Genomic DNA, 19,447 nt, shown 5'->3' on the forward strand with positions numbered 1-19,447 from the left:
CCTAATTGGCCGATAGAATGGAAGCAGGAAGGAGATGGCAAATGCCATTCAAAGAATTGATTATAATGGCTTGCTTGTGCTTAATGTGGCTGGCTGTACATGACAGCACTTGTGGTTGTCAGTCGAAATAACACTGGATTTTTATGCATAAAATTCAGAATCTTCGAATGTTAGGGAATGGGAGAAAATGCGAGAAGCAGGAGTCGGATAAGGCAGGACTCCAGACATTGTCCCCTGGCAATTGAACAATAGCAAAAATGTTGAGCTCGTGTGTCTGGCAGCAAGAAAACGTAAGAGCCGAAAGGATATGCAGGAGCAAACACAGAGGCTACAGACAGACAGACAGCCAGAGGGACAGAGGGACAGAGGGACATGCATGCTCTCGTATGGTGTCTTGAGTGTTTGAGCCAAAGATTAAATGGTGTTTATGGCTGCACGCTTGTGCCCAAAAGGGAACAAAGCCCTAAGACTTTTGACACTTTTGCAGAATTTACGACTCTCTCTTGGCTGCCCCCTTTTCGCACTCTGTTTCTCTCGCACAATTGCAGTGCAGAAGTTTTTATGTTTTATGCTGAAATAATGCTAATGCAAGCACAACTAAAGCGAGCAATGCAGAAGACCCTACTATCCGAAACGAAACGAAACTTATTTCTATATTTATTTGTATTTTTATATGCTTACAGGGTTGGACCTGGCCTAAGATGGGTAGCGTGCTATTCGCAGCTGTATTCATAGCATTACACTTCGCCACCGGCGGCCTGGCCAACCCAGATGCAAAGCGTCTCTACGACGACCTGCTGAGCAACTACAATCGCCTCATCCGACCCGTGGGTAACAACTCGGATCGCCTCACAGTGAAAATGGGTCTGAAACTATCCCAGCTGATCGATGTGGTAAGTACTAGTTAATTAAACACTAAATTAAAAAAAATCACTTCAATCAACAAATGAAGAATAACATGGCATAGGGATTATTTATTTATTGAACAAATAGATGCCAGAGAAATTGCAGACATAAATGACTGATGACTGATCTTGTTAATATGTATGTACATCCTCCATAAAGTCACAAAAGTCACGGCTAATAAAGATAGAGGAAATTAATGATTTTCATTGAAAGTTTATCCTTTGATCCCTGGAAACTCCTGCTAATATCGCCAGCAAAATCGCTTTAATTTGTTGTTAATGATGGCCTCAAGTTGAGCCATTCATTTGTTTCACAACAGCTCAGTGCCGGTGCCGGTGCCTGCCAGCAGCGACAGCAGCAGCGGCGCCAGCTTATCAAATGACAATCATAACAGATTAATTCCCCAAAGCCCCGGCACGCCGGTAAGCGGCCAATGGCATTTGTATAAGCCACAGCAAACAATCGGGTGCGTAATTAATAACTGTTTACCGAGCGATTAAAAAGGCGGACAAACTAAGCCAGAGCGCCCGCACTTCCACTTCCACTGCCATCGAGGCTCATCTACTCTACCATTCATTTTGTTTGCACAATAAATCAATGGGCTTTCCTCTGTTGATTGTTTTCTTGATTAACTATGCAATTGCAGTTGTGTTGGTAAAGGGGGCAGGTAGAGGTGGGGGCTGAGGGGGTTGCCTAAATTAAGCTATCCTTTACATACATATACCAATGGAGCAGAGCAATATCAGGAGAAGCAGCTTAAATTGCAGCTGCAGCAGATCGGCCGGGCTAGTGCACAAATGGTGCACAATCTTCTGCTCGGTTTGGCTGCACATGACAGCCGGAAATGGGAAACCGGCTAACAGTTACGTGCTGCTGGCCACACTGTAGCTGTAGCTGTGGCTGAGCCCGTCCCGTCCCGTCCCTCTGTGCACTCTCTGCAGCTTGTGCTTTCTGCTCTCTATGGCACTGCCTGCTTATTGAGCTTCTTTTTCGCTCTGTTCCCTTTTTTTTTTGCTGTTATAAATCACGCGCTAAGCACCCCAGACCACTAAAGGGCATGCCAAGCCAAAGCCAGCAGCAGTCAGAAGCAGCAACAGTCATAGGAAATGCACATTGGGTTGAGGTCTATGGGTAGTAAAATTCAAGAATCACCCTTAAAACATTATTGTTTACAATTCATGCAAAATTCAATGTGAAAATTTATAGAATTTAATTTCATATATCTCCAACCTATTTCTTTGGTTTCTTAGCTGATCTGATCCTGCGCAGCCGCCCAGAATGGGGTTTTTTTTTTCTTTTATGGGTCCTAACACGAATAAAGGTATTTAGGTATTTGATTATTTAGACGGTCATCAATTTGTTAATGTTCGCCAGAGATGTGTCCATATTCATAAGAAGCCACATGCCTTTAATTATATTCGTATCTAATTCTTCACTTTATAAGGCACTTATAATGATTGTTCTTTTGTTTTCAGAAATGTATGGTTTTTATTTATTTGATGAGTGCATTTATTTTAATCGCTTTCCATCCCAGAGCGAAGGAATATTTTATAATCGTAAAAAAGAGGGGTATTTAAAGATCTCTCACGACTCACTCTTTACTCCACATTTATCCCGTTTACCGTGTAGCGTTTACCGTTGTGATTCCGCTTTCATTCCACTGTGGACAAGGCATTTGGGCATCTGGCATAAGGTGCTTATATTGAAATTGCTTTTCCCTTTTGTATCTGTGTGTTCCTGTACAGAAATATCGCACATACTCGTACACCCTGTGCTTGTGTGTGCTTGACTGCTGACTAGCTTGAAATATTCGCAGAATTTCTTTTATTGCAATAGTCCACTGGTCGTCCACGTTCTTTTTTACACACTCTTCCATTTTCTCTCTGGGTTTTCCTCTCCTTCTCCTTCTCAATCTGTTTTCTCTCTCTGTTCTTCCTTCTTTCTTGTTGAGTTTCCCCGTTGGCTGTTGTTATGGGAACACACGTGTTGCCTGCTTTTCCTTATTGGCATACAATTGCTTGTAAATTCTCCACACAGAAATCAGTGCCTTTTTTTGTTGTAGTGGAAATTGCAATCAAATGTCAGAGAGTGAGAGTGCGGTGGAAGGGGCCAACAGGCGGAAAGCCGGTGAGGTTCATGTGAACATGGCCAAGAGTGTAACGTGTAACAACAACAACAACAAGGCAGAAATGCGTTTTGGCCATAGAATTTGTAATTTGCAATTTTCCATCTGCCTGCTTCTCGGCTCGGGTCGCCTCAGCCTTTTGATCCATGGCTCCTTGGTACCTTGGGCTTATTAGTTGCATAGCTGCTGCCCAGCCAGGTGACACATTTTGGATTGTGGCCGGCCAGGTGGAGATGGGTGGTCCGCTGCTGGCTGGTGCCTTACTTGCTATGTGTGTAAGTCTGGCCTACGTTTCCTCCCCAAAGCCCATTCAAATGGCAAATGTTGCACATTTTCGAGCATGTTAATTGCATGCCTGCTCATAAATTTTAAATATTAGTGGTGGAGGCAAATTCGAAACCGAAATTGAGTTCTTGAAATTGGGCTTAGCCATTATTTGAAAAGAGCTTTGGGGGGAAATTACATTCGAGTATATTAACTTGGTTCTGGCAAACAAACGAGCATTGTAAATATGTGACATCGGGCCTTACGATTGCGATCATCTGTTTGAGAAACTATTAGAAAGAGTAATTATATGTTCAAACAGACCTGGAATCGAACCATTGCTGAGTTAACAGTCATTAAACATCAAGAAACCATGTCCATTGCCTGAAAAATCTTATTTGTATTTGTCAATGACTGAACGGCTAGGATTGAGGATGGCCAGGAACACAAAATCATTTCAAGAAGGTTGATGAAATTAATTTACTGCTTATTCAGACTGCACCACCTTTCAGCTGCAGCCACAGGACACTTTTTTGTACGCCTTCTACAAACATTATTTACAGCAGCCAGGAAATTCGATTTAAATTGTAAACAAGCCCAGTCAGGCCAGGAATGAAAGGAGGCATGAAAGGAGGCCTGCTCTTCTGCCTTCAAAAGGGGGCATTGGAAGAGGGCAGTTGCTGTCGTGGCCCGGCCCTACTTCCGCCTCATTCCAGTGGGCACAAGCACACACAAACTCACAGAGAATGCAAATCCAGTTGCAGGAGGAAGGAATGCTTAAAGCTTTTGGCTTAAGCAATTTAAATGCTGTATATCCTGCATCCTGTGTAGGGTAATGCAACCCGGCAGACGTTTCCTTTGCGAGACACACAACAGGCAACAGGAGCAACAGGAATTAGAAGAGCAACACCAATTACAGTACTAGCTAGTAGCTAGGTGTGAACTGCCCGAGGGCGCCTACAGTGGAGCCCCGGACTCTGTGCCATGATTGCAAATTTCTCAATTTCTTACGGGGTAAGCTCCGAGCAAACCACAGTGCCGCTGGTACTCCTGCTGCTGTTGCCACACTGCCACACTGAATGCAGCGGATGTCACACATAAAGCATAAAGGATACGCGCAAAGCTTTGCTCCTTCTGCTTTTTATCCCTTCCTTACGCAATTCCCAGCGCTGTCATCCTCGTCCTCGTCCTCGTAGTCGTAGTCGTTGTCATTGTGCCTGGTTCTTGGCTTTGTCGTTTTATTGCCGGGTTTCCGCAGCGCCCTCGCCTAATGACCCTTCCACGAAGCGGGTCCTGGACCAGGACTAGAACCCAGCCCTGGCTGGCAGCACTGGCAGTGCTGAGCGGGTGATTAGTAATAGGATGGCCACGCACTGTGTGGCTGGGAAAATCTATTTAGACTGCGTGGGCCTCGACATATTGCTCGGGTCTCTGGGGCTTTCCGTTCTGCCAACCCTCTTCTAGAGGAAAGGAAAGCGGAAAATGCGTTACGGCGCATCATTATCATTCTGTCGTTAATTACATTTTTCAACGCTTAAGTGATTTATTCCGCAATTTTATCGTTTTCTAATTTTTTCCTATTGAGCACGAGCTCTTGGCTCCAGCCTCCCTACTCCTCCGTTTAATGAGTTTAGCTTGGGTGCGTAAATTAATATGAAGGGGGAGACGGACGGAGGGAGCCACAAAAGTAATGGGAGCTTCTTCCCTGGAGATTCCAGATAGGGGGGTGATGATTGGTTGGCCTGTCTCCTTATCGGGGATATCCATTTCTATGGCTACCGGTTGGGCGTGCATCATGTGCACGTGTATGGAGCTCTTAGAGTACTTCCTTTGACGTCTGATGATTTGCTTGAAATATTTATAGCTCAAGGTATCCGCCCTTCTACACATAATTAATTATATCAAGTGGCAAGATATCCTATTGCGATTAAAAACAATTGTAATGCTGTGAAATTTGTATAAAAATAGACGTTAAAACGCATTTATATTTACGTGAATCTCCTGGAAGAGCGTGTTCCCCTTAGCTGGAGAAAGTTTCATTCAATTCGCGGCTTACCGCAATGGATGCTTAAACTTGATGCTTCTTTTAGCTGCTCTTAAACTTAATTGCATCATAGAAAGAAAGAGAGTCAGATATAGAAGGAGAGATTGTATGTACTGCACCACATAAATTGATTAAAACTCAATGATGCTTTAAGACTGCAGCTCAACTTGGCCAAGACAACACCACACCACACCACACACACCACACCAGACCAGACCAGACCAGACCAATCCCTCCGTGACCCACTTCTGCCACCATCCCTGGAGCACTTTAAAATGCATTTGTTAGGCGACACGAGCTGGGGCAGAACCAGAAGGATTTGAAGCAGGGGACTGCCTGCCACAAGGAGCCAGCAGTTCAGTTCACTAAAACAACATTAGATCTGCGCCATGCAACGATTTTCAATTTGATGGTCTCCCCCACTCAATGCCTTAGCTGTCACAAATGCCACGTCCCCAACCCTCCCCACCCCCTCAGACTGTGCCACTTGCTGCAGAAGTGGCAACTGTCTGACTGAAATTAATGAAATCCTTGTCTAACAAATGTTCTCTCTTTTCTATCGTTTATTTGCAGAACTTGAAGAATCAAATTATGACCACCAATGTCTGGGTGGAGCAGGTAAGCTTAACTATAAATAAAATAAGACCACTAGTTCTCTATATATTCGTACACATATTTTATTCAACTGGAAATCGGTTTGCTCAACTGTGATTTGGCTTCCGAGCAACATGATTTTGCCATTTGCATGCCTCGCTGCCGTCGAATGCGAAATAATTTGTGCCAGCCAATTCCAACGCGCGCTCGCATTATGCCAAAATTTCAAACTTGGCCAAGTGGCCAAGCTCTGAATGACTCCGGTCCGGTCCCAGTCTGCTCTCATTCCAGTCGCCGACTCTGCATGTCCATTGGCTTTGCACTAATGCGTCGAGCAGCAGTTGGTCGAAAAAACAAAAGAGGAATATCAATTGGTTCGCAATCTGACTTTCATCCCGAGCCGAGCTGCTTTTAAGCACTCAGTGGCTGTTCGCTGTAAGGGTTGCCAATCGGCAAATGGGAAATGGGAAATGGGGAATGGAGGGAGCTTTAAACTTTTCTGGTTTTGCATAAAACATGCATAGAAAATTCCTCGCCTTGCCTCGCTTCCAAATTGCAGTCAATAGAGCGCACAGCTTAGCCAAAGTATTCGGTTTGAAAATCGACACAAACTGAAATAGAAACAAAAACAAATGCGGATTCCAGATTATATATAAATTATGCATTCGCTATTGTTGTTGCGCCTGGATTTGTATTTTCCATTTGCCAAATTCGCGTGTGGACTTCGGGTCTCATTATGAGAGGTTTCATGGCTATTTGTGTTTCGGCTAACAATATAAATCTCATCAGAAAAATAATAATACGGAATTTCGAGTATTTATAGTGAAAGTAATAAATTAATGTACAAATGAAAGACTGGCAGTAACTTTTCGTGCTGATTTTTCCAGTTTTCGTATTTAGTATTTATGGTACAAGGTCCAAATTTATTTTAATATCAACAATTAACAACCAAAGCCTTAGCTACCACTTTTATAAGGAAGGAAAAATATGAATATTTGAAACTACTTTTAGGAACACCCTGTCCCCTCAATAATGGTACTCTCCATGCAATTGCAGTTTATGTTTGTTTTCGCATTTGGTTTCGTGGCACGCCACGCCAATTCATAAATAGGCAACAGTCTGTCAATAAAGCCGCAAACGCTTGCGCACGTATATGCCCATAAATGTTTGAGTTTGTTTGCTCCAGCTATCTGTGTGAGTGTGCGCCCAACTATTTAAACAGCTGCCTTATGGCCGTATGCCCCGGCCAACCGCAATTAAATGTGCAATGCATTTTATTGCAAACTCGTGTCGTCGTGCAGACTCCAGTCGAAAACACAATTGAATTGCTTTCATAAATATCGATTCGTGCGCTCTTTGCCTCATTTAATTCAATTAATTTATGTCTGGGTGAATTCGATCCGAAAGTGTTTGTAATCTGTTTGGCCACAAATTAATTGCAGACATTCAAAAGCACTCAAGGTGCGAATGAGAAGGATATTCGATGGCGCTTTGATTTCCGTTGTATTAGGATTCCGCCTTCTCACGTTCGAATTTTTCATAGAATGCAGATAATTGCTGGGACTCATGTAATCACAATTAAAGACCGATTTCGTGTGTAAGTCGGATCAATAATAAGCTGGTTGGTGAAATCCACTCTTCAATTATATTTGCAATTATCGAAAATTTCCTGCTTGGTCAGCATACAAACGTATCTGTCCACCAGCATCCAGCAGCCCCCTTAATCCCCAGTGTCATGAGTCCCGCATGTCATGACCAGGATATAAATATATACTCGTACGTTTTACTATATGGAATGTGGCAATCAACATAATTACATATACATATCTAGATCCAGAAAAAATGTGTACTATATCAGAAGGATTCGACTATGTGATACCTGGAACAGAGTAGCTTATTATTGTGCACCTTTAAGGGGCACTATATTTCTGGCAGAGAAGCAGAACTATTTATTTATAATTCTAGAGGAATTTGGCGAGAGTTCAGAATATTTCGGCTCTTCAAAGTTGATACTACTAAAAGGTACCACAATTTATGTAATTCTTGAGAATTGCGCAATATACTTACGACCGAGGATTCTGAGGACTAAATAACTCATTATCTATGAATTTATAATAATTATTATAGTAGTTTATTCGAACCTTTGAACAATTTTAATGATTAGCAGCTTATTGTGTTGAGAATTGAAAATAGTACCATGCCATACAAAAAACTTAAACTTTGTGTAGCTATATCTTCAGGTATATCTATTTTATTGACCCGAATCAAAAATCAATCTATACATTTTTGAGGATTTCTGCGCTGCAGAGACTGACAACAAATTATTAAATTGCAGAATGTCACCAAATCACGAGTATTGAATTTAAAAAAAGTTTTTGAACGTAACATATATCTCAAATTTTAACTATGAGGAAGTATGATCTACTCATTCAGGCCAGCAAACAAATTTTGTGGCGTGTGTTTCGCTCAGTGTAATATACCCCAGTTTTCATAGTAGGCACAACAAACAGGGGGACTGCAAACATTGAAGCACAATTCCATTATGAAAATGTAATTTAATGCCAACAGCTTAGCGACCAATGAATTAATGCATAATTAACGAAATTGAAATTGCAACAACACGAAGGTTAAACACCCTGGACCGCAACATGAAATATTCATGGATGGAGAGCATAGAATATTATCGTCCTCCTATGTGGGGGTGTACGCATATATTCTGAACTTCTTCTTTTTATTATTTTCCTATTATTCATTGCAATCAGGCATAAATAATTGCTATGGCGGTTCTGTTATGGCCATTAGCATATTTGCGATTTGCCATTTTTCCATTACAAATTGTTGTTCTGTTTTGTTACTGCCACCACCGATTTACATTTAAATTGTACTACATTCTGCCTTTTACAATTTCAGGAATGGAACGACTATAAATTGAAATGGAATCCCGATGATTATGGCGGCGTGGACACACTGCATGTGCCCTCCGAGCATATATGGCTGCCGGATATTGTGCTCTATAACAAGTAAGTGCCAAACTAATTTTCGCCGCGCTCATTGATTCGCGGTCGCTCCAAATCGAGCCAGTCGGAAGGCCGGCACATTCCTTGGGGCGCCTGGTGCTGGCGGGTCGGAAGCCTGGTCTCGTACCCACTTTGCCATTTGCATAATTGGCCAGAATGGGGCGGCGGCATAAATCAAAGCAAACTGTTTCTCTGCCGGCCATTTATCAGCCGATGATTAACGTATTTTTATTTCAATGTAACTTGAGCATTGCGGTTGGCGCTCTTGGGCTGGCTAAGTATCTGGAGTAGGCTATTAGGCCTTTATCCTGCGTAGGCCTCGTCCCGTCCCTTTCCTTGTGCCTGGTTCCGGTTCTGTTTGCTGCTCTCTCAAATTGGACGCTTTGTTTTGCTATTCTTGCTTTAATTATTATAATTTTCCTTGTGTCGTGTTCTGGTGCTGGAATGGAGCCAAAGCAATGAAAACACAAGAGCTGAGCAGTGGAACGCGATGGAAAATAGGCAATGAAAATTTAGGAAATCTTATTCAATATGAGCTTACATTTTATTTGTAATATCAACAAAATAGTTATAGATAGTAGTTATAGTAAATAGACTATATACTTGAATTTAAAGAGTTAAGAAAGTTAAGAGATTTAAAAATTAAAGAACAATCGATACCAAATAAACCAACAAATAATTATTAATATTATACAAAACATTTGTTAATGAATATTTTCTAATTTACCAAATAAACGAATATATTTATTTACACGTATTCTCCAAGCCATTTCTAAGTATTTTTTCTTCAACTAATGTCTGCCAAATATTTTCTTGTGGCTGCCCACTGTATACTGGCGTCAGTTTGAGTGGTCCAAACACTTGAATTTGTCGATGTGCCAAGCGGCCGAGCTCTTTGGTGCCCAGGACATCGGTCAGGATATCTGGGCTGCTATGGCTGCTATTGCTGTTGCTTTGGGAGATCGGCTTACGCGCTTTATGTGTTTTTTATATACATATATACACAGATATACAGACATAGAGGAATGGCAAAAAGAGAAGGATATGGTTTTTTCATGCTGCCGCTGGCCTGGCTCCGGCCAACTATACGCATACCATACTTTTTTTGGGCGTTTCGCTGGCAGTGTCATAAAAAGTCGTAATTTATCGCCTGGAAAAAGCTTAAATTTCATTTGCCAGCTACGACAAAAGCATTGTATTGTCGTTGTAGCTGTGAGTAACTATACCCACTCACACAGACGCAGAAAAAAACATATACATATACCCTTATACACCCATTGAAAGAGTGTTACTTGAGCACATTGCGTGTTAGATGGCCAGCTCTGGTCGATGGCTTTGGTTCTTTTTTTTATTATTTTAAACTGCAAATAATTTGTACGCAACATAATAAAGCCATGGCTTAGATTGTTGCCTCTTTGAAACTGAAATTGAAATGGCAGCGCCCTTAATTGCGGTGCTTGCCAATCTAAATGGCTTTCGGAAAGTCTATTTAAGTTAGTGGCAAGTTGAGGTGACGGCTTTTAGCAATTTTTATGGAATTTCAGCTGTAAAATCGTAATCTCAGCAAGGGACATCTGAGCCCGATTCATAAAACCCAAATGAATCAGTCCATCAATATTTATTTTTTGGTCTTTAATGTTTTCCAGTGGATAATAAACGTAAGTCCAAAGTAAACTTCCGTTTGATTTGTTTGCTTTGGAAAGCCTGCTCATCTGCTTGGGCCCTCGAGCAAACAAATGGAGTAAATAGGAAGGAAAATATATGCAGAAATTAAGCAGCAAGCTGCATGGCAGAGGCAAAGTGCAGTGCTGGAAAAACAGCTCGCGGAAAAGCCTGCTACGCGTATGTTCCGGCTCTGTTTGTTGTAATTTTAAATGCAAATACATGTGCACCCCGAAGAATGCAGCGGCACCAGCAGCATCCAGAGGGCGAGTGGAAAAAACGCGTTTATTGTCGCGCGATGCACAAGGGGTGCAGGACACACAGCGACAAGGACAACTAGCAGTCGACGATGGCAATCTATTTTACGATACAACTTTTCTGCGGGGGAATGGATTGTGGTTTGGCACACGAGCCTGCGCCCATTTGTATGCAATGAAAAATGTTTAATTGTCTGCTAAACGCGCAATGGCGGCAAAATAAATAGTTGGTCGGTCTTCTGGGCCTTTTGTAAATGACCAAAATTTGTGGCTGCAACCAGCACAAATTCCTGCGTGCGTGAGGCACTTAAACCGCATGGACATCCATACACGCATACATGTCCAGGGCCACCACTTTGGGTAGCCACAAAAGAATTTTTGAAACAAGCGTCAAAAGTTGTAATTTATTGCATACAGAGCTGAGCCCTTACGCTTGTTTTGTGCAAATGTTTTGCGGCAACGCAATGCAAGGCAACATTTCTGGCTACATTTTGTCAATTTTTAATTGCAATTATCCCTGCATTTGTTCCACACTCAACTCGAACAGAACGAACAGCCCAGCCGGCAAGTAGCCTCCCGGGAACTGGCATAATTTTCTATCCGTATGTGAGCTCATCAACAGCACATTCAAGCGACAGACGTGACTGCCAAACACAACACAGTCGAACGTGGAGCCTCCTCTATGAAACTCTATGTCTGCCTATCCCTATTCGTAGCCACAGCTCCAGCCCCAGCCGTAGCCATCAGCCTCTGCTTATCTCAAGCCACTGTGCCACCATCATCCCCCATGGCCTGATTTTACCCACTGTTTGTATTTGTGGAAGCCGCTTAATTCCAGCAATTAATTTTCATGTTGATCCAAGAAATTAAAATCGCACTCGACTTACTCAAGACTATGGCGGCACGAGTAATCACGGACTTCGGTCTCTGGGTGCCACGGCTTTCGGTCTACCAGCCTCCGTAGTCGGTAGTTCGGTCGTTTCGGTTTTGCATCTCCGACCAAGCTTACGTATATTCAAGCCGCACTTAGTGGTTTATGCGATTGGTTATTATTCTGGCTTGCCGAGCATGTGGAAGGTGGCTAAATTCAAGCAGCTTTAAGTGATTACCCAAAGGCTTCCATGGGTCGATTACTGACATATCTGGATAGCCATTCAATACAGTTTAAAAGCCCACAACCCACACCACCCAATTGCTCGGCTCTGTGATAAATCCCACACATTGAGAGAGTTGTCTGTGGAGAGGCCGAAACGCATTACCATTTCGAGAGACCGTATTAGCCAGCAGCATAAATCTCAGCTAAGCATTAGACCACCCCCATCCTGCCATATTTGGCACACTCCCCCGTGCACTCAACATACTATTCCCAAAGTGCTTTTTCCTGGCTCTGTTTTCTTTAATTAAATGAATGTTGTTGACAACTTTATTATCAGCTGAACTTTGGCGAGCGAGCCCCGAGCCTGGGACTGGGACTGGACCCAGGGCCACGCCCACATCAGTGAGGGCAGGCAACGGGAGCCACAGCCACTTTAATTCTATTATTGTATGTTACTAGATGGGCTGCTGGTGGCTGGTGATCCTACTCGCTTCTTGGGCTGGTTCCCGTTCCCGTACCCGTTCCTGTTTCCTTCCTCCTTCGCAATGTCTCCTCTCGTATCTATGATTCTTTTTCAACTGCTGTTGGCTTTTAGTTTTTAGCATGAAAGCTGACGACAACTGCGTTGAAATCAAAAGAAACGAAATAAAATTTCATTATCTTTCATTAGATTTATAAAAATAAAACTGGCGTGGAGAAATACGAGCTGTAGGACGGGGTTGAGGGTTGAGGAATGCCGAGTACAAGAAGACAATGGTGATGGGTTAGGGTAGGGGAACGGAACGGAACGGAACGCGGCAACAAAGTCAGCAAAAAGTTTTCTGGGCCGGCAGCGGGTTCCTAGGTTGCTCTCTTGATTTGGCTTGGGTCTATATACGAAGTACAGTGGTTACATTTTATAAGGGCCTGACTCAAAGTAATTTTGCTAGAATAAATTCCGCTGCTCCTGCAATTAACACAAATATAATGGGCTCATATGTATATGATATACAAATAATAAAAAAGATTTGCTCATTTAATATTATTATTCGATTCTCATAGCCTGAAGGTTCTATTGATATGAAGCCAATTGACTTAAGATCAATAAAATGAAACGGAAATTGTGTTACGTATAATCAGATCTTTAATATGAAATTTTTCAACCTCTGAATGATATACCAGCTCGTTGAGGGTTAGTTTAATGTGTAGGAGAAAAAAAGAAGCGCATCTGTGATATGAGATTTAAGATTTGGTATCCAAAAGTCTTATGGAACTCTTTGTATAGAATGGCCTTGTAATTTGCTGAACTCCTTGAAGTAGAACTTTTCACTTTGCCTTGCCACACTGTGTGTCTGCTTCGATTTCGGCCTCAGCCTTAGTCTCAGCCTCGAAACTTTGACTGGGACTACGGCTAAAGATACAAAGATGGCGCTCGCTGGGTGGCGCTCAGATTAACGCGCTGATAGACGCGGCGGCAGGCGCCGTCGGCCTGGGCTGGATAACTGCCTCGACCACAGCGATGACACTCATACGCCCCATTGTCCAGCTGTATTCGTGTGTATGTCTGTGTGTTTGCGTCTCTGGGTATGATTGTATGTGTGAATCACCGTTAAGATAATGGCTGCAATTGCGGTGACCCCCAGGCGTGGTTTTGGTTTTTTTTTTTTGGTTTCGGTTATAAACTTTTGTTCTCTTTGTTGATTTTCTTTCTCTGTCTCTGGATCTGGCTCCCTCTCTCTCTCTCTCTTTTTCTCCCACATTTTATCTTCATCTCTTTCCCCTGTGACCATGCTTGTTCCTGTGTCTGTGTCAGTGTCTGTGACTGTGCCTGTGCATAGCCGAAAGCCATTTTAAATGGTTTTTAGCCATTAATGGTTTGCTGCTCGTTGCTCGGATCTGCTTCTGGTGCTGCTTCCACTGCTGCTGCTTCTGCTTCTGCTGTTGTTGTAATAACATTTTAAAATGCTTTGCTTTGGATTTAGATTTAGTGTATGTCTGGCCAGTGGCTATGGCCAGAGGAGATCCGCAAAGACCTTGCCTGCTAATGGACTACAGCGTCCACTGATGCTGATGCCAGAGTCTACGGATACTGATGCTATATCCCAGATATGCCCAGTGCCTGGGCGTGTTTCAATGGAAACAGTGGAAAAAAATACATTGGAAGCAATTTTTGTATTAAAATGAGTTTGTAATTAGAAGCTTAAATGTATTTTTAATTAGTTCAGCACTTTTAGTGGAGCCATTTCGTGTGGGGTGGATATATGATGGGAAGTATATGGGTGGGAGGGACATAAAACGGCAGTTGCTTAGTTTTTGAACCTCAATAAAATTAAATGGATGGAAACAGCATTAGCTGGGAACAATTAGCTAAAGATGTTTTGTATCTCTAACTCGAGTGAATACTCGAAAAATGTATCCTCACTTAATACATTCCTTATATCCTTACCATTCCAGCGCCGATGGCAACTATGAAGTGACAATAATGACAAAAGCAATTCTGCATCACACTGGCAAAGTGGTGTGGAAACCGCCGGCCATTTACAAATCCTTTTGCGAAATCGATGTCGAATACTTTCCCTTCGACGAGCAGACATGTTTCATGAAATTCGGCTCCTGGACATACGATGGTTACATGGTAAGTGATCCCACCTGCAAGGTAGCACAGTCCCACAGTCTGTCAATCAATTCGGGGAGCTATATCGCGGCAACAGCTGGAAACTCTGGTCCCGCACAGATTATGTCTCAGCCCATCCATCAAAATCGAAGGAACAAGAAAAAAGTTGAGTCGAGCCCTGGGTCCTGACTGACTGCTAAACAAACGCTACTTTCACTCGATTATAAAAACATTAATTTTAAAAATTAGGTGGCTGGAGGAGGGCCGTCCGTCTACTATGTCTAAATGACTATTTGAATATGTTAAAAATAAAATGAGAAATTTAACGTTTTGTTTTTATGATTTACTTGCGAGAGATTTCCATTGGTAAAATGTGTGCTTTTTATTCGAATTCTGTTGTTAATGTTCATTTTGTTTTTGTACACTTGACACGTTTCACTTTCTGTCATGTGATAAATCACACGGATGTCTTTCCCCCAACCCTCTCCAGTCAACCCCTATATATGTATCTTTGTACATATATACAGATATCTCTCTCTTGTGCGTGGCCACATACATATGGACGTGAGTGTTTGTGAGATAACTGCTGGCAGCTGCGTTTAATGAACCAGCCACGCCCACGCCTTTTGAAAAACTTTTTTTTAGGGACACGAGTTGGGGAACTGGTAAATGGGTGGAGAGGGAGGGGGATAGATACTAACCAAATAAACGAAAAATAAAGCAGCTTTTATTAAGGGACGAAGCTTTGGTTACCCATTGAAGGCATTGAATAAATCACTATTCGATGGAATAATCCAATTTCAATCAATTCATCAGACAGTTCTTTGTCGATCTTGACTATCCGCGATACACTATCATTACTTACTTTTTCTCTAAATTGAATGAGTATTTATATTGAAATACAAAACACCTTTCGAAAGATCTCCTCTTTACTGTCCTACAGGGTATTCAAATATTTGTTGCCTGCACAACTGTTGCGCCCCTAGACTCATCTCTCGTGTTGTTGTTGCTGCTGTGTTCATTATAAGCAATAAAGAAGCAGAAAAAGGAAAACCGAAAAAAAAGCGAAAAATGACAGCACATTATTCTACATATAAATTTTCGTTTTCTTTCCTTTCACGCATCACAAATTTCGAACATGCTTCATTGACTTTCGACTTCCTTACGGCGCGGCCCCACACTCGGTATATGGGATGAAATTTGTCGAGCGACTCTTTTGGGCATTTTACACTGTCAGCGCAAATGTTGGACGAGGTATTAATGATGGCTGTCTCAGCTGCCTGAGAGGCTCATTTATTCCGTTCGGTTATTGTATTTCAAAAGTTGTTATGCAGCTTGCCAAGTACCATACCAGATGAAAGAAAGTAAGCAAAACTCCCAAGGCGAGCCAGGGAATGGATGGATGGATGGATGGATGGATGGATGCTTGGCTTGGCTGATTTCTTGAACTTTTCCAAAAGGAAACTGCAAAGTTTCAAGTAATAAGTATAGAGAGTCAACTTGAGTTAGTTTCTGTTGCGTGTAGATGCGATTGAATGGCAGCAAAAGTTTTTCTAGTTAAATTAATTGGGATATTTCAATTATTAATATGTGAATCAGTCCAGCCTCCCTTCACGAAAATCCCCCCTGAAAAGAGACAGCAAGCGACAATCAACACAAAATGGAAATGAAATAAAGGTTACGAAGATGTCATTTGTGTCTCGGAGGCCGCACGTGAGCCAAACTTATCACAGTTCCAGCCATCTGTCGCTGAGTTAGGAGCCGGAACAGAAATAGGAACCATTCTCGGTGTCCCTTCTCCTCTCCAGCAATACGATGTGCAATTGACGATTGTCAAAAATTTGTCAAAAGGTACGTTTTTCCACCCATCGCCTTTGATTTCCCCTCCAGCAAACGTCGGCGGAAACCGTAAGCGACACTTGCGGCAAATTATGCTCTCACGGAAGGGAAGGTGAAAGGGAAATGGCAGGGAGAACGAATAACAAATCAACATAAATAGATATATGATTGGGTTGGGCATCTGTTTTGGGTGAACAGGTGCAAAATTTACCAAAGTTGTGAGCAACAAATCAGCAAGTTGAAAAAGAAAAAAAGGTACCAAGTGTTGCTAACGTGGCTAAGAGTTTTATCCATCCAGATATATTCGGATCTCTTCTACACTATCGACATATTTTCACCCTTCCAGGTTGACTTGCGGCACTTGAAGCAAACAGCCGACTCGGATAACATCGAAGTGGGCATAGATCTGCAGGACTACTATATATCGGTCGAATGGGATATTATGCGAGTGCCGGCGGTGCGCAACGAAAAGTTCTACAGCTGCTGCGAAGAGCCCTATCTGGACATCGTGTTCAATCTGACGCTGAGGCGGAAGACCCTCTTCTACACAGTGAACCTGATCATTCCCTGCGTAGGCATCTCGTTCCTGTCCGTGCTAGTATTTTACTTGCCCAGTGACTCCGGCGAGAAGATCTCACTGTGTATCAGCATTCTGCTGTCGCTCACTGTGTTCTTCCTGCTGCTGGCCGAAATTATTCCGCCGACCTCGCTGACAGTGCCGCTGCTGGGAAAATATCTCCTCTTCACCATGATGCTAGTCACGCTCTCCGTTGTGGTCACCATTGCCGTGCTAAATGTGAACTTTAGGTGAGTCCAATCATTGAATTTCATTGAATGCACCCACTAAGGATGCGCTTTCTTTCGTAGATCACCTGTTACGCATCGCATGGCGCCGTGGGTGCAGCGTGTCTTCATCCAAATCCTGCCCAAGCTGCTCTGCATCGAGCGGCCCAAGAAGGAGGAGCCCGAGGACGATCAGCCGCCCGAGGTGCTCACCGACGTCTTTCATCTGCCGCCGGATGTGGATAAGTTTGTCAACTACGACACGAAGCGTTTCAGCGGCGACTACGGCATACCAGGTACCAGGGCTAATGCTAACCCAGTCCCAATCCCCCCCCCAATCCCATCCAGACTCTTAACAATTGTATTCCCCACCCCCTGCCGAGGCAGTCAAAGGGATTCCTACGGAAAACAAGCAAAAGTTTTCCTCTATTTTCTCGCTCTGCTTGAGGCAAACTTTCTGTGTAGGAACTTTTGTCGCTGCCTGGAAATTTATGCATGTTTCCAACTGGCTTTAGTGGGCACATTACCAGCGGACCGAGGAGGACGAGAAACGTGCAACGTGCAACTTGCCAGTTTATATACCATTTTAAATATGCACCACAACATTGAAATTATATGCATTCAGAGGTGCACACACACAGAGATATTCCTTTAGAAAGCTGCTGTGTGGGCGCGGTGGCGGGACGAGATAATTTATGACAATTAACAAGTGCATCTACAAGGACGCTGGCGAAAACTTTCAGCAGCGGCGAATTATAAGTTTCTCAAAATTGGTTTCGCATCACTTTGTCACCGCCAACTGACAGCATTTAGATGAGTCATTAAAGTGAAGCTAGAAGTCGTTCTCGTTAAACGATTCTCAGACTCTGAAAAGAGACTCTATCAAGATGGGAGAATCAGAAAATCACAGTCACAAAAAATAGCTCAAACGAGGCTCTGAACTGAACTGAACTGCAACTCAAGTTTAAGCTCACCAAATTTAATAATTTCCTGCCCCCATCCGCTCCAAGTGGTTTTTCAAAAGGAAAATAAAAGCGAGACGGCGTCAAAAGGAGAACGAAAGCTGAAACTTTGAAATGGCCAAGCGAAATAAATGGAAAACAGAATGCTGAAAACTATTTATTGAGTTTCCTTATTGTAGCCGTAGCTGTAGCTGTAGTGCAGCTCCTGTTCTCGCTTGGTCTTGTACTCGGCATCGGGTTTGAGATGGGCATGGTGGCCTTTTTGTCCAGTCACTTCCTTCGGCGACTTTGTGCCAAGGAGAATTGCACCAAAGACAAAGCAGAAAAGTTACAAATTGCATTTACAACTTTATTTGCCTAATGCTGTTAAGGTTGCTGTTGCCCCACTCATAAGTACCTCTTGTCTCCCTCTTTTCCGTAGCACTACCCGCCTCCCATCGCTTCGATTTGGCCGCTGCGGGCGGAATTAGCGCGCATTGTTTTGGCGAGCCACCGCTGGCCTCCTCACTGCCACTGCCAGGCGCCGACGATGATCTCTTCAGTCCAGCGGGCCTCAACGGGGACCTCAGTCCCGGCTGCTGTCCGGCCGCTGCACATGCCGCTGCGGCCGCTGCGGCCGCTGCTGCCGCCGATCTCAGCCCCACGTTCGAGAAGCCCTATGCCCGGGAGATGGAGAAGACCATTGAGGGATCGCGCTTCATAGCCCAGCATGTAAAGAACAAGGATAAGTTTGAGAGTGTAAGTACCAGAGGAATCTAGTATTATTTATTCAAATAGTTTTCCCCATCTGTCTATATTTTCAACTGAAAATCTGTAAACCCCAATTTCATCGCCAATTGGATTTGGCGGAAAAAGAACATGTTGTAATTAATTTTCCATGCAAAGAGCAAAATGTAATAATCCATGGAAACTCTACCACAACGCTCGCCCTATACCATCCCAAATCCACTGCAACATGCGAGTGCGGTGCGGTTGAATTTCTCGCCTTCTATTGCCAATCGGTTGCAATGATTGTCTGACAAACACGACCAGAACTGCCAGACCTCAACACCCCACACCAGAAAAACCATCCTGCAGCATGTCTGCCGCTGACTGGGCTTCGTGTTTACGTCTGCTCTTGATAGCCCGCAATAGCCGGTGTCGGAGGGTCAGACACGCCCGCCCGTCGGCAGCCCGGATCCCGACCAAAACCAGTTAAATCACGTTGCCTGCGTTTTCTCTAATCAAAAATCGTAAACGAGAATGACGCTGGCAGTTCCGCTTCCGCCACCGACGCGTCGCTGCAAACGGATCCCGGAGATGGTT

General features: G+C 43.3%; 1 protein-coding gene across 3 annotated transcripts in view; it reads left to right on the forward strand.

The window, feature by feature from the left end:
* LOC108156058 (acetylcholine receptor subunit alpha-like 1) overlaps positions 1–19,447 on the forward strand; it is a 63,915-nt gene that overhangs the window by 36,674 nt on the left and 7,794 nt on the right. For 2 of the 3 annotated variants that reach the window (XM_017287341.2, XM_033388453.1), the window contains 7 exons: positions 684–893; positions 5,913–5,957; positions 8,844–8,953; positions 14,399–14,579; positions 16,744–17,204; positions 17,265–17,476; positions 18,564–18,880. In XM_017287341.2, the coding sequence (XP_017142830.1) occupies positions 702–893; positions 5,913–5,957; positions 8,844–8,953; positions 14,399–14,579; positions 16,744–17,204; positions 17,265–17,476; positions 18,564–18,880 (1,518 nt within the window). In that variant the 5' untranslated portion in view covers positions 684–701. Of the gene's footprint in view, positions 1–683; positions 894–5,912; positions 5,958–8,843; positions 8,954–14,398; positions 14,580–16,743; positions 17,209–17,264; positions 17,477–18,563; positions 18,881–19,447 lie in introns of those variants that run through there. The other variant, XM_033388454.1, reaches the window with a different exon arrangement.

The sequence above is a fragment of the Drosophila miranda genome, chromosome 2 (genome assembly GCF_003369915.1).
Source record: "Drosophila miranda strain MSH22 chromosome 2, D.miranda_PacBio2.1, whole genome shotgun sequence".
Taxonomy (NCBI): Eukaryota; Metazoa; Arthropoda; class Insecta; order Diptera; family Drosophilidae; genus Drosophila; species Drosophila miranda.